This window comes from Ochotona curzoniae, unplaced genomic scaffold, assembly GCF_017591425.1.
Source record: "Ochotona curzoniae isolate NIBS_2020 unplaced genomic scaffold, NIBS_Ocur_1.0 scaffold_2683, whole genome shotgun sequence".
Lineage (NCBI taxonomy): Eukaryota > Metazoa > Chordata > Mammalia > Lagomorpha > Ochotonidae > Ochotona > Ochotona curzoniae.
The window spans coordinates 549831-577014 of record NW_024467100.1 but is presented as its reverse complement, the minus strand read 5'-3'; the positions used below and the strand labels follow the sequence as shown (position 1 = coordinate 577014).

Below are 27184 nucleotides of genomic sequence, written 5' to 3'. Positions count from 1 at the left end.
GGCTTAACATGCTACCCCACCATACCGTTCCACACTGTTTGTTCTTACAGACGCAACGTAGGATGTTTGTGTGTGATTTACAACAAGTTTTGTTGGGATTTTGATGGTAATCACCTTTAAATCTTGATGCATTTGGGGAAAACTTGTTTATTTCTGCTGTTGAGTCTTTGAGTAAACCTAACACTATTTTTACCTTCATACGTCTATTATGTGTTTCAGTAAATTTTTATAACTGTCTTTATAATAATCTTAATGTCTTTTGCTAATTTGTAGGTTTTCTTTGTTGTTGCCACTGTGAGCCATAGCTTGCTTGCTTATTTTTCTGAGCAATAGCTGTATTGCTCACATCTGCTGCTTCATTCATGAAATGCCCACAGCAGCTTATGGTGGGCCAGGCTGAACCTGTGAGCTGAAATCTCAATCCAGGTCTCACGTATAGGCACCTGGGAGCCAAACTGCCCCAATCCAGGGTGCAAGTCAGAAGTAAACCAGGGACGTGAACTGCCCTCTCCACTGTGGGATACAGACGCTTTAGCTACCTACTCTTCCAGTTTTTTAAAGTTGTGGGGCCAGCGTTGTGGCACAGTATGTGGGTAACATTTGGAGTGCTGGCATCTGTATGGTTGCCAGTTTGAGTCCTGGCTGCTCACTTTCAGTCTAGGTCTCTGCCAATGTGCTGAGGAAGGCAGCAGAGGCTGGCCCAGGTCCTTGGGCCTTGTCATCATGTGGGAGACCAGGAAGAAGCTGCTGGCTGTGCTCTGCCCCTTTGCTGGCTGTTGTAGCCATTTGGGAAGTGAACCATCAGATGGAAGGTCTCTCTGTAGTTCAGCCTTTAAAATAAATAAATAAAATTGTATTTCTAATTGTTAGCTTCTGTATTTTGATTTTATTCTACCTTTTGCAGATTTTTTAGTCCATTCCTTATAATGTACTACATACATTCTACTAGATTCATTCTAATGTGTATGTATTTTAGATTTTTCAAGTTTGTCTTAAACTACTCATCAGAGACTACAACCTCTTAATGAAGTCTTTATCTACATTTTAGATCATTTGTGTCTTTTGTTTAGATAATGGCTTGTTAATGCTAAATCAACCAAATACTAAAATTGTGTCAGACTTACTTCACTCACTATGTCCTCCAGTTGTGTTTATGTTATGGTCCATTGTGATGCGCATTTTGGTTACTGTGAACATGTTGCGGCAAACATCTGATACAACAGGTTGCTCATGTTTTTGAATGTGTACCCTCTTAGTGGGATTGCTCTATCATGTGGAAGGCCTAGTTCTGTTTAAGGAAGCTCCCATACTGGTTTCCATAATGGTTGCGTTAATTTACATTCCCACCAGCAGTGTGTAAGAGTTCCCCTTGCTCAGCTTCCTTTGCAGCATTGTCTTTAGGCGTTCTGATACAGAAGTGACACTTTGTTGTGGTTTCTTCTTCCTTTTTTTTGTTTTTTGTTTTGTTTTGGAAAGGCACAGTTAGAAGAGAATCTTCCATGTGCTGGTTCATTCCCCAGGTGGCCTCAGTGGGCCAGACTGGGTCATGCTGAAGTCAGGATCCCACAGCTGCTTCTGCATCTCCCCCAGGGACTTGGGGCCCAAGCACTTGGGCCATTTTCTGCTGCTTCCTTAGGCGCATTTGCAGCAGAGCTCAGGGGAGAATGGAGCAGGCAGGACTTGAAACGGTGCCAGCATCACAGGCAGAAGCTTAGGTCACTATACCACAATATTGACTTTACTCCTGGTTTTGATTTGCATTGCCCTGATGGCCAGTGATACTGTGATTAAGGTGTTTTCCCCATTTCTTGTGGGTTTGTAGGTTTTTTTTTTTTTATTGTGAGAAGTAGAAATCTTAACTTCATTCTTCTGCAAATATACTTCCAGTGTTGTCAGCACCATTAATAGAAGAGATCACGTTTTCTCCATTGTGTGGTCTGGGCACCTTGGCCAAAGATGGATTCGTTTCTGGGATTTGTTTTGCTCCATTGTTCTATGTACCAGTTTTTATGGCAGCAGTGTTCTCTTCTGATATACTAGAGCTTTTGTAGTATACTTTGAAACCGAGTGTTCGTTGTCTCCAACATTTTTTGCTGAGGTTTGGTTGGCTGTTCTGGGTATTTTTGTGATTCAATGTGAATTCTAAGATATTTTTTTTCTAAGGCCTCTGAAGAATGTCATTAATATTTTGATAGGGATTATATTGAATCTGTAAATTGCTTGAGGTAAATAGACATTTCCATGTTACTAATTTTTTCAAAACTGTGTATGTATTCATATCTTGATTTCTTTAAACAGGTTTTATAATTTTCATTGCAGGGATCTTTCAGTTACTCAGTTAAATCTAAGATATGTTTGCTGGCTTATTGTGAATGGGATTTCCTTCTTGATTTATCTTTCAGTAAATTTATCTTACTATATAAAAAAGCTATTTTTTGCATGTTTATGATGTAGCCTGCAACTTTACAGAGTTGGTGTATCAATTCTCACAGCTTCTTGGTGAATTGCTTAGCTTTTTCCATGTAAAACATTGTCGTCTGCAAACATAGATGTTCTGATTTCCTTTTTTTCCAATTTTGATTTTCTTTGTATCTCCTCCCTAATGCTCTTGCTAATGCTTCAGTACTATTTTGTGTAAGAGTGGCAAAAGTGGACTTCTTGTCTTGTTCCAGATCTGAAGGGAAGTGCTTTCAGCTTTCCTTCATTCAGTATGTCATGGGTTGTTAGCTTGTTATATATAGCCCTATAGCCTTTATACTTTTTGAAGTCTGTTCCTTCTATACCTAATATGTGGGAAGTTTTTTTTTGTATTATGAAGTGTTATTAAATCTTGCCAAATGCTTTCTCACATATTGAGAATATCATAGTTTTTGTTCTTCATTCTGTTGATGTTCTTTATGACATTTCTTGATTTGCTAATGTTGAACCACCTAAGGTAAATCCAGTGTTTTGGATTTGGTTTGCTAGTATTTTGTTGAAGTTTTGTGTCTGAGTTCGTCAAGCATCTAGATCTGTAATTTTCACATTGTGTCTTTTTCAATGTTGGTATCATTGATGCTGACCTCAAAGTTTGGCTGAGTTTCATTGCATTCAACATTAGTTAACAGTTTAAAATGTGCCGAAGCATTTCCTTTTAAAATCTTTCACAGAATTCTGTGGTCTTCCTTGATGGAAGACTTTAAAATTTTTGTTTATTTGAAAATTAGAGTTGTAAAGAATGATATTCCATCCAGTTGCTTACTCTCTAGAAGGCCGTAATGGCCAGGGTTGGGTCAGGCCTAAGCTGGGTGCTAGAAGCTTCATTCAGGTCTCCTCCATGGGTGGTAGGGGTGCTTGGGCTGTCTTCCACTGCTGTTCCCAGGCAGTCTGCAGGGAGCTGGGTGAGAAGTAGAGCAGCCAGAAGTAGATGAGCCGGCACCCATATGGGCTGTTGGCATCACTGTTAACAGCTGTGCTTGCTGCACTACAACACTGATCCCAAGGAAAACTCCATTACTACTTCAGTCACATTGTTTGGTATGGGTCTGTTTCAGTTTTCTGTATTTAATTTTAGCAGGTTTTATGTATCCAGAAATTTATCAGTTTTCCTCGAGACTTTCCACTTTATTAGCATGTAGTTTTTCATAGTAATTTCTTATGATACTTTGTGTTTCAGTGGTATCAGTTGTAGTGTCTCCTTTTCCATCTATTTTTTTTTTCCTTAATCTGGCTAAAGGTGTATTTTGTTTACCTTCTCAAGAAACAGGTATTTTTGAAGTTTTAATTTTATCTATTTCTGCTCTGGTCCTTATTCCTTCCTTCCTTGCTGACTTGAGGCTTTTATTTATTTTGGAAAGTCGGATATACAGAGAGAGGAGAGACAGAGCAAAATTCTCTGTCTGCTGATTCACTCCCCAAGCAGTCACAATGTCTGAGCCTGAACCAGTCCGAAGCCAGGAGCCTCTTCTGGGTCTCCAGCGCAGGTGAAGGATCCCAAGGCCTTGTGCTGTCCTTAACTGCTTTTCCCACACCACAAGAACAGTATTGAGTGGGAAGTGGGGCCACTGGGATTAGAACCAGTGCCCATATGGGAGCCTGGTGTATGCAAGGTGAGGACCTCAGCTGCTAGGCTACCGTGCCAGGCCCTGTTTTGAAGCTTTTAATCCTCCTATGCCACAGGGTTTTTTGGTTGGTTTCTTACTTGTTTCTTTTTAAGATGTGTTTACTTATCTGAAAAAGTAAGAAGGAGACATAGATCTTTTATCCACTGGTTCAGTCTCCGAATGACTGCAACAATCTAGGCTAGGCCATGCTGCAGCAGGGAACTTCTGGGTCTCCCATATGGTACAAAGACTCAAGGACTTGGGCTATTTTCTGCTGCCTTCGCCTATGTGTTAGTGGGGAGCTGCAGGTACTCAAAGCAGTTCCCATTTGGGATTCCTCTGCTGCGGGCTGTGGCCTAACACGCAGCATCACAGCACTGGTCCCAACATAGGTTTGGTGTGTTGTATTTTTTTTGTAAAGATTTATTTTATTTTCATTGGAAAGGCGGATATACAGAGAGGAGAGACAGAGAGGAAGATCTTCTGTCCGATGATTCACTCCTCAAGTGAGCGCAACGGCCGATACTATGCCAGTCCGAAGCCAGGAGCCTCTTCCTGGTCTCCCACGCGGGTGCAGGGTCCCAAAGCCTTGGGCCGTCCTCCACTGCTTTCCTGGGCCACAGGCAGGGAGCTGGAAGGGAAGTGGAGCTGCTGGGATTAGAACCGACGCCCATATGGGATCCCGGGCGTGCAAGGCGAGGACCTTAACCACTTGCGCCATCGCGCCGGGCCCTGTGTGTTGTATTTTCATTTCTGTTTATTTTAAGAATTTAATTTTCTTTTTGATTCTTCAATGACCTGTTGGTCTTTTGGTATCATGCTGTTTAATTCCATGTGCTTGTGAATGTTCTGTTCTTACTTTTGTATTTTAATTTTATTCATTTAGGGTCTGAGAAGACACATGACATGATTTCAGACTGTAATTTTATTGTGACTTTGTGTCCTAATATAGGATCTCTCCTAGAAAATGTCCACTGTGCTAACGTTTTAATTGTCTGGATGAGCTGTGCAGTGATGAGTAGTCTGCTCAAGTCACTATCATATGGAAGTCTTTCTTTCCCTTTTTGTTTGATATTTGCTGGGTAACCTGAATGGTCTTGTATTGGGTACACATATATATTGACATGCCCTCTAGACTAATGAGCTCAATCAAAATAGTGTTTCCCTCTGTTTCTTTTTATAGTTTTTTTTTTTTTAATTTAAAGTCTGTTTTGTCTGATACGAGGTTAGCTATATTCCTTGTTGGTTTTGTCTTCATTTACCTGATATAAATTTATCCAGTGCTTTAATTTCAGTCTCTATTTGTGAAGTGAGTTTCTTGGAAGCAGCATGTAATCGATTTTTTTCTATCTAGACAGCCTAAATCTTTCCACTGGGGAATTTAATCCAGTTACATTCAGGGTTAGCATTGATTGATAAGAACTAACACCTGTCATCTTGTTGACTGGTTTCTGATTGTACCTGCTCTGTGAGTGAATTTGCTCTTTTCATATTTAATGTGTGAATTCCTTCAGAATGAATATATATAACATAAGTTATACATCTTGTATATGTAAGGATCTAGTTGTATCTTCCCCTTAATACAGAATTACATCCTTAGGGCATCATTCCTTTTCTTCTTTCCTTCTCCTCCCCAATACCCAACTCCTCTTACCCATATGTTATTACAATGGAATCATCATTCACCATGACATGACAAATGCAGGAAAAGGGGGAAAATAAAGTAAAATAACGTAACGTAAAAGTATAATTTAAAATAATAACGAGAATCCTCTTAATTGAGAATAAAGATGTTGTAGACATCTATTATTTCCCAGCCTATTAATCTCCTTTGTAGAGTTTATAGATGTGTTTATTTTCTGTGTATTATCAGAGAAAACACAAGATGTTTGTCTTTGGGGACTAGCTATTTCACTAAGCATAATGGTTTCCAGCTGGGCCCATTTTGTTGCAAAAATGATCTGGTTATATTTAAAACATCTTATTTATTTCTCCTCACTTCTAAAAGATAACTTCCCTGGATGTAATATTCTTGGTTGGAATTTTTTTTTTAAGACCTGCGATGTATCATTCTATTTTCTTCTGTCCTTCAGGGCTTCTGCTGTGAAATTTTGATACTCCTCCTTCTGTCTCTAGAATTTTTTCTTTATAGTTAACTTTTTTTTTTTACATAGTTTGACTGTAATGAGCCTTAGAAAAATCTTTGGTTAAGTCTCTTTGGGTGCTCTGGGCTTCCCCTGCCTGGATGACCCTGTCTCTTAAGACCTGGATTTTCACCGATTCATTTGGCAGGTTCTCAGTGCCTTTCCTCTCTCTCTCCTTCAGGAATCCCTAAAATAGGAATGTGTGGTCATTTAATGATATCCCATATTTCACCAAGACTCTCTTCATTATTTTTTATCTGAGGGGGTTATTTCAAAAATCTTACACTCCATGTCTGAAATTATTTTTCCCACTTGTTGTGTCATACTGGTAAAGCTTTGCCATATTTTTATTTCATTGATTAAAGATTTCATCTCCACAATTTGTTTCTTTTTAATAATCTGTATCCATAGTAAATTTTTAATTCGTGTCACTTACTCATTTTCTCATTTCTTTATCTGTATTCTCTTGTGTCACATTGAGTCTGCTCACTGTTTTGAATTCTGCTCTGGCATTTCATACATTTGCTTCAGATCAGGATCTAATTCTGGAGAACTGCCATGTCCATTTGGGGATGTCCTGCTTCCTGACTTTGTTTCCTCTTGTCCCTGTGTTGAGAGCTACACATCTGGCCTCATAATTCACTTTTCTTTATGAAGTAGGTCTTGTAACAAAAGTTCATGTTTTAAATAAAATCAGGGTATCACTTAGCTTGTTGCTTTAGCTTGGATTTGAGATGATCCTAGATGTAAAGTCTTTCGCTAAAGTCAATATCAGTGGTCTGATATGCAGTTTGAATGCATAGAAATGTGATTTTGAGGTGATTGTGTTTCCTAGGTTATGTATCTTCAGTTCTAGAGAGTTCAGTGTTAGTTACCCTGGGGTCTGTGATAGCCGAAGCTTTGTGCTGTCAGGGAACTCAAAGCTGGCTGTACTCTTGTCCTAATGGTAAGGCAGAATGGTTCTGGGACTTGTACCAATACCTGTAGCTCTAGGATTTTTATTCAAATCCTGCCAGGAGGTACAACTGATACTGGGGCTTATAAAACCAATAGCTGTAGTCCCATGGCTGGGGGATGTGAGCTGGATGCTGCTGCATTCCTACAGGGTGACTGCAAAGAATATAGATTTTGCGCCGATGGGGGGTGAGTCCAGAAGGGTGAAATGCTAGCAGGTTCTTCCCTAGATTCCAGTGGTTGTGAGGAAATTAGTGCCAGTGTTACAGGGTAAAGTGGGGGCATTATCCACATCTCCTAGGATGGGCCCCAGGTTTGGGGAATCATTGTAGCCACTCTGAAGCAGAGCAACACAGTACACTACACTAACAAATACAAGTTACTCTAAACATTGTGATGTCAACAAGAACAGCACTGGTTCTCAAGGCACTGGTTCTGCAAGATGAACTACTCCCAGTTCTCACAAGGCGTTCAAGGTTGCTGTTGGGACTTCTGGGGTTCATAGCACTATGAACTTGCAAATACAAAAAGAACTTCTTCATGATGGATCTAGCTTTGTAATGAGTGGTTGGGCTACCTCCAGGAAACTGAGTGGGAAATCTCCTGGACCATGAAGAGTGAGTGGGGCGTCAGGTCTTAGGCCTAAAATCCCACAGCGGCAGGCTGCAAAAACAACTTGCAACTTGCCCTCATGTGGCTTCTAGCAGAATGCTTGTGGTGGCTGATGGGTGCTCTGCAGGGTTGGAAGAAAGGAAGAAGGTGATGTGGCTTGCTTTCTCAGGCAGGCAATGACTCAGACCCCCGTCGGGTCACCAGGCTGGAGTTGGTCAGTGGGTGCCTGGAGTTCTGTCTCAGTGGCTGGACATTGGCAGCTTCTTCCCACCGTGACCTGGGAAGATTTTGACTCCAGCTGCAGCAACGTTGTATGTCCTCTTTCCTCACTCCTACAGAGTCTCTGGACTGTTCCGCCATGTCTCCATTGAAAATTTGTTCCAGTCCCCTTAGAAATGTGATCCCTCCTCACCTTTTCCCCCATGTCATATTGCAGCTGAGGTCAATATGTTTCCCACTGTTTAGCCATTTTGGATCTCCTCTCTGTAATCATTTTTGAATGCTAAACAGCATACATAAAAGCTTGCTATTCCTGTAAGGTTCGTGATTGCATCTGATGGAAGGTTGTAGCAACTGAGCATCTTTAGTTTTAAGCATTGAGGTAATTTTAAATTTTATTATAAGGCTCAGTTATTATGTTTCTAGTCGATACCTTTCTAGTTGATATGTTTCTAGTCTGAAAACAGGGAATGTGGACAGGTTAACCAAAGGATCATCCGTAAAACTCGCAGTTGACATCAGAGCATAAATGTAGAAACCGGAACATAATGAAATATGTTTTTAATTATCAGTATTGATTACATAAGTAATAAGGGAAGACTATTTTAAATTTTTCCTACCTTTAGTTCTGTTGAAAGACTTTCCAGTTTCTTAGCTTCTTAGTCCTGTAAAATTGGTAATGTCCTCTGGTGAGAATAAAACCCAGATGTCTGATTCTGCTCTATTTCTCCTTTTCAAAATTTTAGGCCAGTACTTCCTCAACTGTTATCATCTCTGAAGTACAGGTGTTAGATATGTTCATCTTTTCCCCAGGCTGTTATAATGAGTTGAATTATTTCTGCTTTTTAAAAAATCTTTCCCAATATTCTGAAATATGTGATTTGATCTATTAAATCATAAGCATACTTACTTGAAACATTATAGGCAGTTCATTATCTAGAGTGCCCATAAGTATCTTTCAGCATATTTTATCTTCATTCTTTTTTCTTGTGTATCTGATTATTTATATGTAATATTTGGGAAAAAACATTATTTCAAAGTAATTTGAGGTTTACAATGATAGATTCTTCCTCCAGATAGTTTTATATTTGCTTCTTTTAGACATCTGGGGAGCCTAGAAGTCCTGGCTTCCAGCTGTGAAATGCACACGACTCGGCCTTCCCAATCCCCTCCTGCAGTTGGCAGATGACCTCTCAGTCAGTCTCACTGCTCTGAATTTCTGTATTCTTTTGCGTCTTTCGACGATTACTCTGTGTGTGTGTTTGTAATATACTTACACTCTTTTATTTTTTGTTAGAGGATTGATCTGAAAATTACCTGGTCCGTTGTTTTGTTTTGACTTTTCCTGGAACTGAAAAACTACTTTTATTTTTATTTATTTATTTTTACGTTCTCATACTGAAAATTGTATTTGGTTTCATGGACCAACTGGATTTCCACATACAAAAGGATTAAGTGGGACCATTACCTTATCTGTTATACAAACAATAATTGAAAAGTGAATGAATGACCTACATTCAAGCACTAAGAAGATAAAGCTTTTAGCGGTGAATAGGGTAAACTTCATGGTAATGGATTTCTTGCATATGATACCAAAAGTAAAATCAAGACAAAATAGAAAAATTGAACTATATCAAAATTGAACTGTGCATCAAAGGACACTGTCAAGAAAGTGAGCAGATTATCCAAAGATCAGGAGAAAATCAATTTACATTTGATAAGGGATTAATATGCAGAATATATATGAATTCTGCTAATCAACCATAAAAACCAACTAAGCAGTAGTCAAGGGACTTGAGTAGACATTTCTCCAAACATGGTCTACATACAAATGGCCAACAAGCACCAGAAAGGGTTCTCATCAGCCCCCTGAGAATGAGGGAAATGCAGATCAAGACCCCATCAAGAAATGACATCATACCCGTTAGGATGGCTGTAATTAAAAACTAAGAAAACAACAACTGTTGCCAAGAATGTAGAGAAATTGAGACATTTGTGCATTATTTAATGGGGACATGAAATGGTGCAGAGCCTCCGTGGAAACTAATATGGCAGTTTCTCAAAAGGAAAAGAATTAAACATAATTACCTTATGTTCCTGCAATTCCTACATACAGGTACATACTCAGGGACTCAAATTGGGATTGGTACACACGTATTCATAACATTACTTGCAATATCTAAGGTACTGAAAGATGAATGTAAAAAGAGAATAAAGTTTTACAGCCTTAGAAAGCTGAGAACTTCTGGCAATATGCTGCCACACAGATGAACCTTGTAGTCAATAAGCCAGTTACAAAGGGAAAAATACTATTTCAATTGTATGAGATATTTAGAGTTATCAAATTCAGATTCCCCAAATTAGTGGCAATGATCAGGGCTCACCTAGACGGAAGCCAGGAGCCCGGAGGTTCATCCAGGACTCCCACATAGGGGGCACTGGCACATTATCCGTGAGCTGAATTGGAAATGAAGCAGCCGGGGCTCAAACTGGTGCTCTAATGTGGGATACCAGCATTGCTCTTGGTGTCGTGGCTCACTGCACTACAGTGCTGGCCCAAGATAATATATTGAGAAACTACCTTTAAAAAGCAGTCATTATTACTAATAAGTTCTCTAACCTTATTGATAGACATTCATCAAAGGCTGTGTAGAAATAGTGAAAACACTGCAGGCTTGGTCACTGAACCTGGGTTTGGGTTGTAATATCACTGTTCACCAGCTCTTAAGTACTGCTCATCTCTGTTGTCATGCTCAGTTGCCTCTCTATTATGTATATATTGTCTATTTCATAGAGTGATTGCAAGATTACAAGTCAAAATACACGAAATACCAATGTAATCAACTTGGCACAAATATTTAAATGAGTTAACCAATTCTTTCTTCTTGTACTGCTTGCATAACTTGCATATTTGTCTTGCTAAAGTTTGAACTTTTTCTTTCTATTTTCTTCAGGTGATTCTAGTCATAAGATTCCTATTTCAAACTTTGAATTTGGGTGTGACCAAGCAACTGTTTTAAAAAGTCTCTATAGGTTTATTCACCCAAACTCAGGGAACTGGCCACCCATTTACTGCAAGGTAATTTCTAGTTAAGTCCTTTTGAAATATCCATTTAGATAAAAGATACATGAAAAATATGGGAAGAAAAAATTTTGCCTCTGTATTAGCTATGTGTATTAAAATATGTTCATTCTGGGCCTGACGTGGTAGCCTAGTGGCTAAAGTCCTCACCTTGCATTCATTGGGATCCCATATGAGCAGGATTTCTAATCCCGGTAGCTCCATTTCCCATCCAGGTATAATGCCTTTTATAATCCTCTGATTCCAGAGGGATTTTAAAGACTGCAAGAGCGGGATGTATTTTTCCTTAGGTAGATTCCGTGATTTTTTAAAAATATTTTATTTGAAAGGCAGACTTACAGAGCAAGGAGGAGTCACAAAAGGCTCTGTCTGCTGGTTCAGTGCACAAATGGCGTCTGTAGTCGGACTTGGGCCAGTGCAAAGTCCGGAATCTGGAGTTTCTTCCAGATCTCCACATGGTTACAGAGGCCCAAGGACTTGCTGTTTTGCAAGGCACGTTAACAGGGAGCTGGGTCATAAATGGAGCAGCTGGGTGTCGAACCAGTGCTCATAGAGATGCTGACACCACAGGCAGAGGTGTCACCTAGTATGCCATAGCACCATCCCTGATCCCATGATTTTTTAATTTCCCTTTGAGATATCCACAGTGCTTTTGTTTTTACCCTGACATGTGGATGATTAAATCTATGCATTTATCCTTCCAAGCCAGTTTAGCTTTTATGCAGACTCTATAGCAATCCATTGCTCCCATTTCTAATGTTATTTAGGTACTGTATCTATTTTGCCTAAATTATTCAAGACCAGGAGTTAAAGAATTGAATTTTAATCTTCCTATGGACCAATAACTGAGTATAATACCGGATTATTTCTGAATATTGATTTCCTTTTTCTACATTAAGATTTGCTTTCTTTTCTTGAAAATGTTAAGATTGCTAAGTAAAGGTAATTAATAACAGTAGTTTTTTCTAATGTCCTTTTTAAAAAATAATTCTTATTTGGTTATCATACATATCAGTGTTTTGCTCCAATCATCCCTCCCCACTTAGGATAGCATTAATTAAAAATAAGACAAGGAAAAAAATGCAAGTAATTTTTTTTCCCTTCTGCAGTCTGATGACAGAGCCAGGGTCAACTGGTGTTTGAAGCATATGGCAAAGACATCAGGTGAGTGAAGCTCTGGGTCATCTCAGAGGAACCTTGCAATACTTGTATGTGTTTTCATTTTGATAGACATGTTTTTGGTAGCCAAATTAACTGTACATGTTTTTTTCTATTTAATAATGGAAGAAATAAGGCAGAATCTGGAACTTCTCACTGTAGAGGACCTCGTAGTGGGGATCTACCAGAAGAAATTCCTCAAGGAGCCCTCCAAAACCTGGGTTCGAAGCCTCCTAGATGTGGCCATGTGGGATTATTCTAGCAACACAAGGTAAGGGTAGTGATTTTGTAATGAGGTAATTTTCACTTCGGAACTGAGAAGACATAGTAGGATTGGTTGTGTTTGCCTTTTTATGTGGTACTTTCTTGTGAAACCTTGAAAGTATTGTATTTCCTCATTAATTACACTGATTTCCAGATATAGCCATTTTCTGTGCTATTAAAAACTGCCAGATAAACTGAGTGTTCTTTCTTATCAGTTGCTACTTCCGTACTGTTAAAAGAATGTTTCAGACTTTTTATTATATAGAACTCTTATGTATAAAGGGATATGTCAGTGAATTAAAGTTTTTTTAAAATAATTTAAGGGTTAAAGAAAAATTGCAAGAATAGTACAAAGTACACTGTTCTCATATTCCGTAATTATAAACATACACAGGAGTACTTCAGAATGTTCATTGGAAATACATATGAAAAACTACATAAGCCTCAAAATTCTTTCCCACATACTGAATTTATCCTGTAATTGCATTTTTCACAAACTTTTTAAAGTATCCTCAAACATACTTTTTATTTCATTTTATGACACAGTTTCATAGGCTCTGAGATTCCCCCAACCCTTCCCCAAACCCTCCTCCATTTTGAATTCCTCCATATTGTTACAGTAGTACAGATCATAACCAGTCATGATTCCTTCTTTGCGGGCATGGACCAAGCAGAGACTCTAGCATCTTATTGTCCAGATAAATTCAACAGTTTCATTGGGAAACCATCCCTGGTCTGAAAGTAGAGTTGGCAGAATATTATCGCCTCCAATGGAACACAACTTGAGCAACAATTTACAACATCATGAAGTTAATTTACATGGTTATTGAGTGACCAATATGTTAGAAAATGCAAGTTCTTAACCACATCCTGTAACTACTTCATTAACATCTCAATGTTAGTATATACATAACCGGCTGTTATACACCTTAAAATAGTTATAGCGTATTAATCAGCTGCCTCGTGTCTATTTTCATTTTTATATTTAGCAGCTTATAGTATTCAAACGTGATTTCTACTGAACTACATGAATTTCAGGATAGTCCAAACAGGCTTATACCTCAAACAAGCCATATGTTAACAATTGAAGAGCAGAACAGTTTTAGGAGGAGTGTGCAGAGAAATCTTCAATACCTTAGTGAGGAGTAACTAATTTTTTGTGTCCTGCCTAGTAAGGTATATAGAAATCCAGGCTGACTGCTTCCTGTCTGTTTTAGGCTTTCCTTGATCTCTATCTGGTCTAATTTTGGGGGGGCTCCAGAGCGACCCTGATGATCATTGCAAGAGAAGGTGGGGAGCCAAAGTTGGAACTAAGTTAGGACCATAGAAAGCTCCTTTCCCAAGTCCCGAAGGAAGTTTACTGTTCTTCTGTTTCTGAGGACCGCTCTGGGATCCTCTCTGTTGTTCCAATGACGTTAGACCCTGTGAGGAAGGATCTGGGCTTCTTGCATCCCGTGTGGGAGATCTGATAGGAAATGGATGACCTCAGAGTTCTCGGCCTATGAGGGCACTCCAGTTCCCTGTGGTCTCCTTGGCAGTTGGGATATAGTCCTTGGTGAGGATCCGGGAGTCTCCAGGGTTGGGATACAAGCCTCCTCCTGTTCTGCTCCACTCCAGCCCCACCACCCCACCACTCTGTGCATATGACCTCCTATTAAGAGGCTGTCAGGATCACTCTTGGAACCCAATGTAAACCTTTATAGATTTTGCTGATGTCTAATGCAGATTTGAGTCTGCTGTCTGTGTAAGTTACCTGTTACAATCTTGATAGGTTATACTTAACATCTTCCTCACACACTCTAAGAAGGTGGAAGATTTCTCTGCTCTCCTGACCCATTATGGAATAACACAGGGTATTAAAAGCATATCAGGCCTTTCAGTTCTTTGATGTAGATCATAAGCAGTCTGTCTCATTGATTGGTTCATTGGTTACATCACAATATCTTAGTGCTTGTGATACAGGCTGCTCAAACGTACTTTTTGTAAACAAGACTTCATGTAGTAGCTCTCCTCATGCCTCTGTATGCCAGAACATGGCAGTGTGTTTCCTAAGTCACTGTACTGCCATTAACAACACTTACAGTAACACAGTCTAACTCTAAGACAATATTTATGTTTTTTCACTAATTAAATAATGTCTCACAGCCCCCAGAACTTGTTATTTTACTCTCAAGAAGGAATTGAAAATAAAGCTTTTACAATCTAGGTTAAAAAGCCTTTCTGGTTTTTTTCTTAGTGAATTTGAGTGTTTTTTTGCATTATGATCAAGGAATGTTGATAATATTTCTACTTCATAGTAGTGACTGGTGTTCAGGATTTTTATTTTTGGTTTTATTAAATTAATATATAATCAGTTTTTGTGGTTGAAATCGTCTGAGTGTTACTTTCAGGGTATAGCATTTGAGAGATCCCCATAAGATTACATTTTTAAATCTTTATTCAGATAATGTATGCCATCAGATCTTATTAGAGCTGAAACTGTTGTGTAATCGAATGTTTTTAGAAAGAATTTATTTAGTTATTTTAAAATCACTTGCCTTAGAGAGGGAAAGATGGAGATTCAGCTTCTGTCCACTGGTTGACTCTCCAAGCAGCCGCAGCAGTTGGTTGGATGAGGCTAAAGCCAGGAGCCACAAATCCAGGTCTCCCACATGGGTTGCAGGAACTAAAGAACTACTGCTTCTCAGGCACAGGAGCAGAAAATTGGGTTAGAAATGGTGATGGGACCAGGACCAGCATTGTGCCATGGTAGATGGAACTGTCCCTTGCAGTGCTAAGCATCCCATGTGGGCACTGATTTGTTCCTTGTTTATTCCACCTCCCACCCAGCCTACCCTTTGATGGCCTGTTGGAGGGCAGGGAAGATGGCTGCAAGTGTTTGGCACCCTGATACCCACCCATGTCAGAGACCCAGATGAAGCTCCTGGCTTTGGCCTGGTCCAGTACTGGCTGTGGTGGTCATCTGGGGAGTGAACCAGTGCATAGGGCATCAATCTCTCCTGTCTCCATCTCTGACTCTGCCATTTAAATAAATAGATAAATCTTTAAAAAAAAAAGTGGAGCTGGAACTTATTCCCAGACATTCTCAAGTAGAGTGCAATTACCCCAAGCTGCAGTTTAACTCACTGTACCATACTTGCCCTAGTAGCAACTGTTTGGACAGAATTAATCTATCTACAACTGTCTTAACAATCTAAAATTCTAGCTTACCATATGGTACAAGGGAATTTTGAGTTGCTGAGGAGCATGGAACCTGATTAGAGTCTTGACAGTGCAAGTATAAATGAGACTCTTTAACCCCTACCAGAAGACTTTATTGTAGTAAGGTTTTGGCTTGGTTTTGTCACTAAAGCTAGGAATGTTTTGTATTTATGAAATTGAATGCAGTTTCATAAAGTGATTTTTGTAGTCTTAATTGAGCAGGCTATTAATAATCGTCATGTTACTTTGGAGACTATTCTATAGCTTTTACATAGATCCGTCTCCAGATGCTTCTTGTCATAATTGTCCTGGAATAAATTTGCTGTTAATTACCTGCTGACTTAAATATCACAGCCTTTACTTAATTAGCAACATGTATGGATCATCTCTTTTGTGCTGGGTACTGTAGTGAAGGCACAGTGTTGAGCAAAAAGTAACCTTGTCTCTGTCTTCATGAAACTAACAGTTAAATAGGAAAAAGGATATACAAAGAAAATGGTAACTTTAGCTTGTGACACAGAGCCATCAAAGAAATGGACAGTATATTGTCATAGAAAAGAGTGTTCCAGAAAGGTGGACCACGTTACAGAATGATACAAGACCAGTTCTAGGACTGTGACAAAAATGCTGAGAACTGAAAGAGGAGAAGGATGTAGCCAGGAAAAAAAATGGGCAAACTGAAAGGCTTGAGATCGGGACTTGGGATTTGCTGGGAAGTGTTAGACCATTGGTGTGACTGGGGAGTTGTGAGCAAGAGGATGAGGGTGAAGAAATAGAGTGGTGCTGGCATATGGTGTAGCATGTTAAATGTCCACCTCAATGCTGGCATCCCATGTGGGCTCTGGTTCGAGTCCCACCTGCACTTCTGATACAGCTGTCTGCGAATGAACCCTGGAAGGCAGTAGAATATGGCCCAGTTATCTGGACTGCTGCACACACATGGGAGATCCTGTCTTCAGTGTGGCCCAGCTCCAGCCATTGGAAAAGTGAACCAGGAGATGGAAGTGCTGTCTGTCGCTCATTCCAACTCTTATCTTTCAAATGAATAATAGAAGTCTTAAAAAAGTGGGGAGGGCTGAAACATAAGACTTTGTTAACCATTGGAGGGAAGTTTACCAAATAAGGAACAAATAAGGTTTTTTGAAATAAGTGAGTTTGGTTTTCAGTGTAAGAATTAAAGGCAAGAAAGGAATTATAGATCCTTGAGTATTTGGGGATTCCTCTAATCCAGGAAACAGTGACCTGCACTACAGTGATAACAGTAGAGGCAGATACTAATGGGTGGATCTTGCTGATGGAGTAAACACAGAGAGACAAAGTGAAAAGGAATGATAACAGAAAACAGCTGGACGGAGTGGAGAGAAAAGAGCAAGTCCAACCCAGGCCTGGAGCTTCGTGGAGAGGTTTGAAGATGGCAGTATGCTATTCCTTGCACTGCGTGCTGGCCATTGAAAATGCAAGAAGAAGGGACAAGTCCTCTGCATTTGATGGACCTTACAGTGTGTAGATGAGATTAAAAAGGCAGAGAGAGGAAGGAACACCGGTAGACTCTGAGACACTTTCCAACTCAGAGGTCTCAGTACATCAGCCTGCTCCTGCAGCCATCATCAGTGGTGATGAGAATGGAAGAGAAATGAGGCGAGAAACGGGTTCTTCAGGCCACAGTTGCACAGATCTCCTGAAGCTGCTTGTTGGGGAGGAGCCTGCCTTTGGTCCCTGGATTATGTCATTCCTGGGAGCAGCCTTCCTACTGTCATCTTTCTCCTATTGCAGCTCTTCCCTGGATGTCAGTGTTGTCTTTAGGTATTTTGAGTGTGAAATGAAGTCTCTTCAACTCTGACAGACATGATAGTATTATACTATATTAAAACCCAAATTTGAAAATTTGAAAAAAAAGTTGAAGATTTCATTAAATCTGTAACTTCTGCATTCTCTTATATTTTCCAGTTAAGGTAAAGGAATATCTGACCACATGTCATGTAGACAGAATGCCTCAATTTGTTTTGTCTGTTCATTTGCATTGTATTCCATTATGTTTTATTATGCCTTTATGTGTGTTAATTGGGAATTGAAAAGGTAAGGGTCACAAAGTCTACTAAGCGTTCTGTATTGTTCAGTGGGGATTAACCGTCTGTCTGTAAAACAGACAAAGGAGTTGAATATTAAGTTGGAGGCAGAATCCCACATTGCCTTTAGGATGGCAGCCGTTCTTGCCCTCTCACCCTCCTGGAACCGTTGACTTGTTCCCTGGGCTCAGGAGCGTTGCCTGTTCCTTGTGCAGAAGTCCAGCCTCACATCTGTGCTGTCTGCCCGGGACCATGTCCAAGTCACAGAGCCCCTGCTGCTGGCGCATCTCTTGTAAGCATCAAAGGCTGTGACTTCTCTCCTGCACCATCAGTTGCCATTCCTTGTTTTTCCTTTTTTTTTTTCTTTTAAAGATTTATTTACTTTCTTGTTTGAAAGGGAGAGTTGGAGAGGCAGAGTGAGCAAGCAAGCAAGAGGGAAAATTTCCATCTATTTGGTCCTTTCCCAAATGGCTGCAACAGTCAGAGCTAAGCCGACTGAAGCCCAGAGCTTCATCTGGATCTCCCACGTGGGTGCAGCAGCCAGGTGCTTGGACCACCTTTGCTGCTTTCTTGGGCACACTGACAGGGAGCTGGATCGAATGTAGAGCATCCAGGACTCCAGGTGATGCCCACATGGGATGCCAGCAGGCCTCAGCTTTACACCCTGTAAAGGTGCAGTGCAGGTTTCTTAACTCTTCATGGAGATTTCTTCCTGTTTGCTGCTTATTGCAGATGTCTACCGTTTGTGTTCTTTGGCTACCATTTGATATGATCAAGAGAAAGCAGATTTATGCTTGGACTTAATTCACCATCTGGAACCAGAAGGCCCAGCAATAGTAGATCATTGGATGCCATTGTACAATTTGACACCACTTCAGAATAGACGGTTCTAGTCCCACTTAATCAGCTTTTCATATTTATCAGAAATTTGAGTAGTTCTTCTACAAAAGGTACTAGACAGAGTTCTTGAGGAAACGAGGGAGAGGAATATGACCATCATCCTTGCCCTGAGTCTCCCAAGAGATGTAGCAAAATGTGGGGCCACTGCAGTCATGCTTGTCATTTCTGGTACTTTTTATAAAGGTTTCAAAAGGTGATGGTGGAGCAGATGAAGGAGAATGCTTTCATATAAGTTTTAAGAACTATGAGATATTTTTTGGAATAACTTTTATTTGGTCCTTCTGGTACTAGAGATAGAATTTCTATGAACAGAGATGCGGCATGAAAGGTCATTTTTAGTAGAAAAAGACCTGAGGAGCGAGTCAGGGATGAAAGCATGCAGACAGACTGTTTAAGCAAACTAGTGAAACAGCTTGACGGGAGCTGTAGGGTGATGGTGGCTCATTATTGAGACTGAGATAAAAGGGAACAGGGAATGTAACAGGCCTTTGTAGTTACACATAGCTGAGTGGAGCCGTGTTGGGAACTTGAGGCGTCATCTGCACTTGGGACCTAGAGTTAGGACATTGGAGAGCATTACCATTTAAAAGACACATTTTGTGTACATTCGAGTTGGAGCTGGATTTGAGGCTACAAAGCAAGTATTAATAGCTTAACAAAGAAGACAGAGAAGGGCCTGACTTTTGACATTAATTGAAAAACTCTATTAGAAAATGCACTCAAACTTTCAAGAATTGGAAGAATGGGAGCAAGAGGATCAGATATGAGTAAAAGCCATCATTTTCAATATTATAACTACATTTGGAGGCATTTTCCTAGAACTGGGTGTTTTTTATAGGACTTTTCGCTTTAGTTTTGTTTGCTTTGTTTCTGTTTTGTTTCTAAGATTTACTTATCTGAGGGATTGATCTTCCATGTGCTGGTTCACTGCCCACATTTCCTCAGTGGTCTAGAGTTAGGAGCCAAGAACAGGTTCCAGTCTCCCACATGGCTGGCTTTCCCATGTGCTTCTTTACCAGGCACATCAAGACAGAACTGGCTCTCAGGTGGAGTAGCCAGGACTCGAACAAGCCTCTAGACGTGTGGCAGCTTAAGCAGCTGTGCTTTAATGCCAACATGCTTGTTTATTTTCCTCTTTATGTATTACCAGCTTTTCAAATTAATCTCCAGTAAAAAATGTTTTTGAGGCAGGTGCTCTTGGGATTTAATCTTGGACAAGGAACATAACTAGAAACTAAACATGACTTGATTCTGTGTGGTTGTCTAGGAATGTAACATTTAGTTTTAACTTGGGCATCACTTTAGTTTTATGAATCACATTTATTGAATCATTCTTTGGAAGAACTGGGAAATATCGAATCCTATTTTTAGATAGTGTTCCATTCAGTTAAATAACTTCTATTTGGTGCACATAGCTGACTTTTACACTTAATTGTTTTGCTTATTTGAATTTTAAATGATTCTAGTTACATTTAAGCAAGCTTTGTGTCGTACTGCTGTTCTGAGTCAGTATGGTAGAATTATGGGTGCAGGTTTACAAAGTGCTTCTGATCATGAAAGTATGTTTCAGTGTATGAAGTCTTATATTGGGTCATGCAGCTTAACTTTAGCCATTTCCTCTCCAATGTCACTTTCTCAGTGATGCCTTTTGTGGCCAATTTAAAGTGTTGACCCTCCCCAACATCTATCTTTTTTCTGTTTAGATGTTGTTTACTATGTAGTATGCTCAACTGTTATTTTTGGCATTTTCCTCTCATCACTAGAAAGTATATTTTGTGTGGCTAAGAATTCCTGTCGGCCTCACTCAGTACTGTGTCCCTAGCACCTAGAACAATGTCTAGCAAGTGGTGGGCACTTGCTGAGTCACATGCACATTAGCGCTAGTCACTACTGTGCATTTAGAACAGTGTTTATTTCAACATAAAATGTAACAGTGTAGTTTGTGTAGTATCAGTTTGCATCAAAATAAATAACATGAAAGTGTTTTTTTTAAATATCTAAGAAAATTTTTTGTTAAGTAGAATCATTAATCTTTAAGTAGTAATACCAGTTTTTCTTAAGTGATTTCAACTAGCTAACATAGAAATCTGGCATAGGAAAACTGCTAACCAGTGCTACTTCAGTTGGTTATTAAAGTTTTTTGTTTTCTCGTGTTTTGGTACAGGTGCAAGTGGCATGAAGAAAACGATATTCTCTTCTGTGCATTAGCTGTTTGCAAGAAGGTTGCGTAAGTTGGGGAAAAAGAGCTTCATGGTGCTATTTTATGCCTTGAATTCTGGGCCATTTTGCCTGCCACTTAGCAAGAAGGGTGGATCTCTGGTTGTGTGTGTTTCCACAGTTCTGCTCTGCTGTGAGTAAGGACAGCCCTTCTCCGGGAGGGTGCTGAGGAAGCGTAGACGTGTTCTGATAGTGAGAGCTCCTGGAGCCCCAGACCTCCTGGTGCGCTGTTGGCTCCTTCACCCCACAGCTGACCGTGCTGCTGAGGCCTGTTCAGCTTCCTGATGTGGTTGCATTTGTGCTGATTCCCTGTCACGCGTCTGAGAATTCTGGTCATTTTTACCTTCATGCCTACTCCCTTCATGATGAATCTTAAATTGTATCAAAACATTATCGAAACATTGCTTAGTAATAGTAACTTATGTATTGCTATCCATTCTGATTTTATTCTGAATCTCTAAACTTTTTCCCCAAACTCTAATGGTATCACTCTGATTAGATGAATTATGTGAGGTTCTTTTGGTAAACTTTTTCTTATTTCCATTTAAAGGTACTGCATCAGTAATTCTCTGGCCACTCTCTTTGGAATTCAGCTCACAGGTGCTCATGTACCACTGCAAGATTATGAGACCAGCAATACTGTGACTCCCAAAATGGTGGTATTGGATGCAGGACGTTTTCAGGTAAGGAACTTTAAGTTACCAGCAAAGTCTTAGCTATGTTACAGCCTTTTTTACGAAAGCTCTCAGTTCTAACTAAAGTTCATCTCCCTCTTCTAAGGATGCTCCTTCTCCAGTAGTCCTTCCAAACAGTAACATCTTTTTCTCCCGAGTTGTTGTGGACCTTCATCTGAAATACTTGTCCTTTGTTGACATCCTGGATTCCTACATACCTGTACCTTCTCTAAGATTCTTGGGCTTTGACCCTCAGACCATCCACACTATAGTAGCTGACAACCCTGCTGTGGAGGTGGTAGCCACCGAAGTTGTTCTTTCTCATTCTTAGGAGAACAAATAGTTTCCTCGTCAGAATTCTTTATTTCTGCTCTCCCTAGGTGATCCTCTCTGCCACCTGACATCTTGACTCCTTAGCTTCCTTGCTCTGTTGTCTGTCACAAGCTTCCACTCCCATGATCATATCTTAAGTCACCATGGTCCCCCTCAATTATCTCAGTTTCAAACAGTCTCCTTTCTGGTTGCCACCATTTTTTTCCCTAAGGCCTCAGTGTTTGTCTCCTCTGTTTTATATTCCACTGCAGATTCTTGGCATTTTCCATCCAAGAGCACCATTTACACATGTGAAACTTGTGGCTTCTGGTCTTTTCCTTTACCTCCTCCATCCTCGCCCATCACAACCTTCCTTCCCAACTTTGGTACCTAGGATTGTCACTTCTAGTACACTGCATTCATGGTCAACATCGTTGACCCTCTTTGGTTTGTCATGCTTGGTTGACACATCCTAACCCCAATTAAATCTGTTAAGCTACCCTATACTTGTGCAACTAAATAAGGCTGAAAACTACCATGCTGACTGGTCTTAGAACGTGTTCATCAGCACTAGCTGAAGAGAGTCTCATTGCTTGCTGGACTGTTACTCGTTTCCCTAATTTATCACTCCCTCTCCTGGATAGTTCTTGCCTTCTTCCCATACACTTCCATGACTTCTTCCTTTGCCTTTCCTGATACTCTTGCATACTGCATCTCTGAGAAGTTGTTTTTCACATATTCCACCCCTCCCTCTGTCCATGTCTTCATATCTCTTGCTTTTACTGTTGGCTGAATGAGTGAATTCTCTGTGTTCCTGTCTGAAACCAATCCATACATTAGATCTCTCCTCTTGCCACTGAAGGATATGGCATCAGTCATTTTCTCCAGCAAGTGCTCCAATTTTCTCTCAGAAATCCTCAGGATTTCCCGTTGTTTTGAATCATTCATCATGCAAAGCTATTTTTTATGTTATTGTTACTCTTATTAAAGACAAACCCTGTAATTTCTAATTCCTCTCCAAAGTATACCATGTTTTGATGTTTTCATTGAAAAATAGACAATTTAATAAGTAAACACCCAGAAATTAATAATAAACATTTATTCTTGGTATTTCTTTGTTATTTGCAGAAGCTAAGGGTTGAGAGTCCAGGATTCTCTCATTTCAACTCTTCTAATCAGGATCAAAGATCTCGCACACCCACTGGTAAGTATCTTAAACTTCATTAATATTTTAAGAATGCACTTTAAGAAGGTTAGGAGCTTAAGATCCACGGTACTTACACGCTTGTAAGTTAGGTATAGTACATAGAAGCTGGTAGAATTGGGCTTTAGTTGGCATTTACACCATAAGCAGTTGGAATATGTACATTTTTATATCATGTACCAAATAACTCCTCAGACTTTGGTTCAGGACACTTAACTGAAAATCAATTTTTATGGTAGCAGCTATAGTTTTATAGTTTGATGTGATGATGTCTGTTGGGTAATGTAAAGTTTTTGGAGCTAGTGGCACCAAGTTCCAGTGGTGCCTGAAGAACTTCAGTTAGTTTTCTGTTCTGTTTGGCATAGTGGCTGAAATTGCTGGTAGTATACCACGTACTGTATCGGAGTGCACACTCCTCTTCCAATCCAGGCTGCTGCTGCTGCTGGTCCTAGTAGGTTGTAGGATGTCTCAAGTACTTGAGTCCTTGTCCACCCATAGGGAGTCCTGGCTTGGGTTCCAGGTCCTGACTTCAGCCTTGACTATTGCAAGCGTTTCAGAAATGAATCAAGCAGAGGTTAGGAGATCTCTCTCTCTCCTTCTTCCTTCCCCCGCCCCCCCAAGCAAGATAAAAATCACCAAAAATAACTGAAGTTTTTAGCCAAAAAGTGAAAGAACATTTTGTTTAGCTTTTAACTTTATCTCTCTCCTATTCATGACTCATCTAATTATGGCTTAGTGAAAGGCCTACTGCAGGAGAGTCAGTTAATTGAAGTGTCTCTTCACAGTAAGATCTAAATTTCTCAACTTGTATTATGTTTCCTCTATCTTAGGTGATTACCCATCCGGGGTGAGAATTGCTGGCCAAAACAACAGTGTTCGGGGAAGAGGGATCACCCGCTTGCTAGAGAGCATTTCCAGTTCCTCCAGCAATATCCACAAATTCTCCAACTGTGAGACTTCACTCTCACCTTACATGTCCCAAAAAGATGGATGCAAATCTTTCTCTTCCTTATCTTAATGATGGTACATTTTTCAATTTCTCGAAAAACAGGCCCAACTTCCCCTTCTAACATCACATCAATGATAAATGGCACTAATGTAAAAACACGTAATTTGTAAAGGAAACACTGTTTCATAGATTAAAAGTAATTGTGGTTGGAGAAGATCTTGGCATTTCTGCTTTCTTTTCTTGAGGGCTTTTTTTTCTGACTGTGTGTTAGGTGTGCCATTAAAGTCCCATACAAAGCTGGTATTGTCAGAATTGTGCTTTTGAGAAAGTTACAAAGTTACAAATTAGTAGTTTTCTCACCTAAAATACAGGTGTTAAATATCTCAAACATTATTCATCTGTTTGCTCCCATTACAACATTGGAATCTTACACTGAAGTTCTGTACACTGTTTTTATTGCAAACAGCTAAGAAAATTAGCCTTTAAGGAAGAATTTTATTACTTTAAAAAGTCCTATATGTGATGTCTTATGGAATCCTTATTACTTCTCTGAAGGACAGACAAAAAGAAATTCAAATCATAAAGCCACAGATTGGAGGAGGCACAATTGTTTTCAACCAAGTCTCTTTTGCAAATACTGTGTTCCTAAAACATTGTTCTCCATTTCCTTTCATCAATTTTTAAATATTTAGATTACTAAATAAAGAACAACTCACAGACATTAGGCTTATATATTTTCTAATAGGTTTTTCTTAATCTCATTTCCAAACTTGAAAACTATTTTATCTTTCTCGAATATTAGCATACTGATCATTGGGTTGGCCAAGGGAAAAGAAAGGCCTAAAATTGTAATTCATACCCATGACTTCAGGTGCTTAAGTCTTACCCTGTTTATCTGAATTCGATCCTCTGTTGTCACATTATATTTAAAATTTTAGAAATACTATGGTTGTATGTCTGACCGACCTACAGGTCCAAAAAAAGATGAGAGTGGAGGACAGGAAACAAAATGAAAAATTCAGTAGGTCCCAAGGATTTATTAGGAGAATGATCTTTCTTTTTAGAGATAGTAAAAATACCTAAAGCATAGTAATATAATTCAAACCCTGTCTCAAATTACATTAGTATTAAACTACTGATTACCCTTCGAGCAGGCTAGATGAGTAGTTGGGATATTCACTAATAATCCTGGTTGACATTAACTCCTGCCACCTCTAACTCCGTCTTCAAAAAACTATATTCCAAAGCAGTGAAAGGTGTGAGATCATGCAGCGCAGAGTGCTGCTGGGCTCGTAAGACACCTCCTTTCCTCAGGTGAAAACGTGGGGTGCTCGTACTTTTGTGAATGAGGAAAGTGTTGAGTAAACGTTAAAAAGTTGCCTTTTAAGGAGAAGGGACCTCATACTTTCAAAAATACCTCCTCAGAGAAGATTTCCTGAGAAAAAGGATGGATTCCATTCTCATCCTACTCAAAAATCAGTGGTTGGGTTGGTTGGCTCAGTGAACATGTTGAGGACCTGTTAAATGCTGAGTAAAAATACTAAGATGTATAAAAGTGGAGCTCCTGACCTCAAAGAAATCATGGTGTGAGGGCAGTAAACAAGCATGTGCCTAAAAGTGCTCTTAGAGACATACCCAGATCAATACGAGAGCGAGCCCAAATCAAACCTTGGGGATTTTTGACAAAGGTACCAACATCATTAAATTGGTGAAAGAGTAGTCTTTTCAAAAAATGCTGCTTAGGACAACTGTATATCTACAAAAAAAAAAAAGGAATTTTGACCCGTTACAGTTTGGATAATGGCACTCCCTCCAAAATCATGTTGAAATTTAAATCCCGAGTGCAGCAATACTAACTGGAGGTTCAGGGAGGCAATTGGATTCATGAGGGCAGAGTGGTCCCTTGAAAAAGGGCTTGCAGGCTGAGAGGCTGCTTGCCTGCCCATCAGTGCCTTCCACCAGGTGGGGACACATGTCCCATCTGTTTGAAGTGTGCCACAACAGGGCACCATCTTGGAAGTGGCAGACCTCACCAGACACCTGCCCTGCCAGCACCTTGATCAGGACTTCCCATCTTCCCCAACTGCATACAATACATTTCTGTTCTTTGTGCATTGTCCCGTCTTGGGTTTTTTGCTATAGCAGCACAGACTTAAGGCAGGGCGCTACCTCATACCATGAACAAAATTTAATTGAAACAAAATAGAACAAAAAACTAAAGAGCCAAAACTATGCAACCTAAAAAATAAATCCGTATGACCTAGGATTAAGGCTCTTTTTAAAATATTTTTTTTTACTTTTTTTGTTTTAGAGAGTCAGAGGGAAGGAAGGCACGATCTTCCATGTGCTGGTTCACTCCCTGGATGGCTGCAGCGAGCTGGGCTAGGCCTGGCCACACTGGAGTTGCAGGTAGCAACTTCACTCACTATACCATGATGCTGACCCCAGATTAGATCTCTTAATAGGACACTAAAAGCCTAAGAAACTCAAACATAGATAAGTTGAAATTCATCAGAATTATATACCCTACATTAAAAGACAATCAAAAAATGAAAAGGCATCCCACAGAATGTAAAAAAAATACCATGAAAATGTATCTAAAAATATATAGTCTCAAAATGCAACAATAGAAATTTTTTTATTAATTACATTGCATTATGTGACACTGTCTCATAATAGAAATTTTTAAAATTGCAAAGGATTTTGATATTTCTCCAAGGAAAAAAAATACAAATGATAATAAACGCAGGAAAAGATGCCTAGCGCATTTATCATTAGCAAATACAAATGAAAATGACATACTACTTCCCACCCAATAGCATGGCTGTCAAAAAAAAATATGGAAAACAAATTGATAGGATGTGAGAAAGCCGGAACCCTGCATGCACGGCTGGCAGGAATGTGCGATGGCTCAGCTGCCGGGGAAAACAAGTTGGCAGTTGTTCAAAGTTGAAACAGTTACCATAGGATCCAACACTGTTCCTAGGTTTATACAGCAGAGAATTGAAAACATGTTCCTACAGAAACTTGCACACAAATGTTCATGACAGCATTATTTGTCTTGTTTCCAAAGTCCATCAACAAATAACACAGGTAAGCAAAACATGATATATCCGCACAAAGGAATGTTATAAGAATTGAAGTGC

At 39.7% G+C, this 27184-nt stretch overlaps 1 protein-coding gene across 2 annotated transcripts in view; it reads left to right on the top strand.

The window, feature by feature from the left end:
* MAEL (maelstrom spermatogenic transposon silencer) overlaps window positions 1–24370 on the top strand; it is a 31637-nt gene extending 7267 nt beyond the window's left edge. The window contains exons 6-12 of one of the 2 annotated variants that reach the window (XM_041003251.1): window positions 10966–11090; window positions 12203–12257; window positions 12381–12522; window positions 20847–20909; window positions 21450–21582; window positions 23014–23089; window positions 23920–24370. In XM_041003251.1, coding sequence (XP_040859185.1) covers window positions 10966–11090; window positions 12203–12257; window positions 12381–12522; window positions 20847–20909; window positions 21450–21582; window positions 23014–23089; window positions 23920–24107 — 782 coding nt within the window. In that variant the 3' untranslated portion in view covers window positions 24108–24370. The remainder of the gene's footprint in view (window positions 1–10965; window positions 11091–12202; window positions 12258–12380; window positions 12523–20846; window positions 20910–21449; window positions 21583–23013; window positions 23090–23919) is intronic. The other variant, XM_041003252.1, reaches the window with a different exon arrangement.
* The last annotated feature ends 2814 nt before the right edge of the window (window positions 24371–27184 follow it).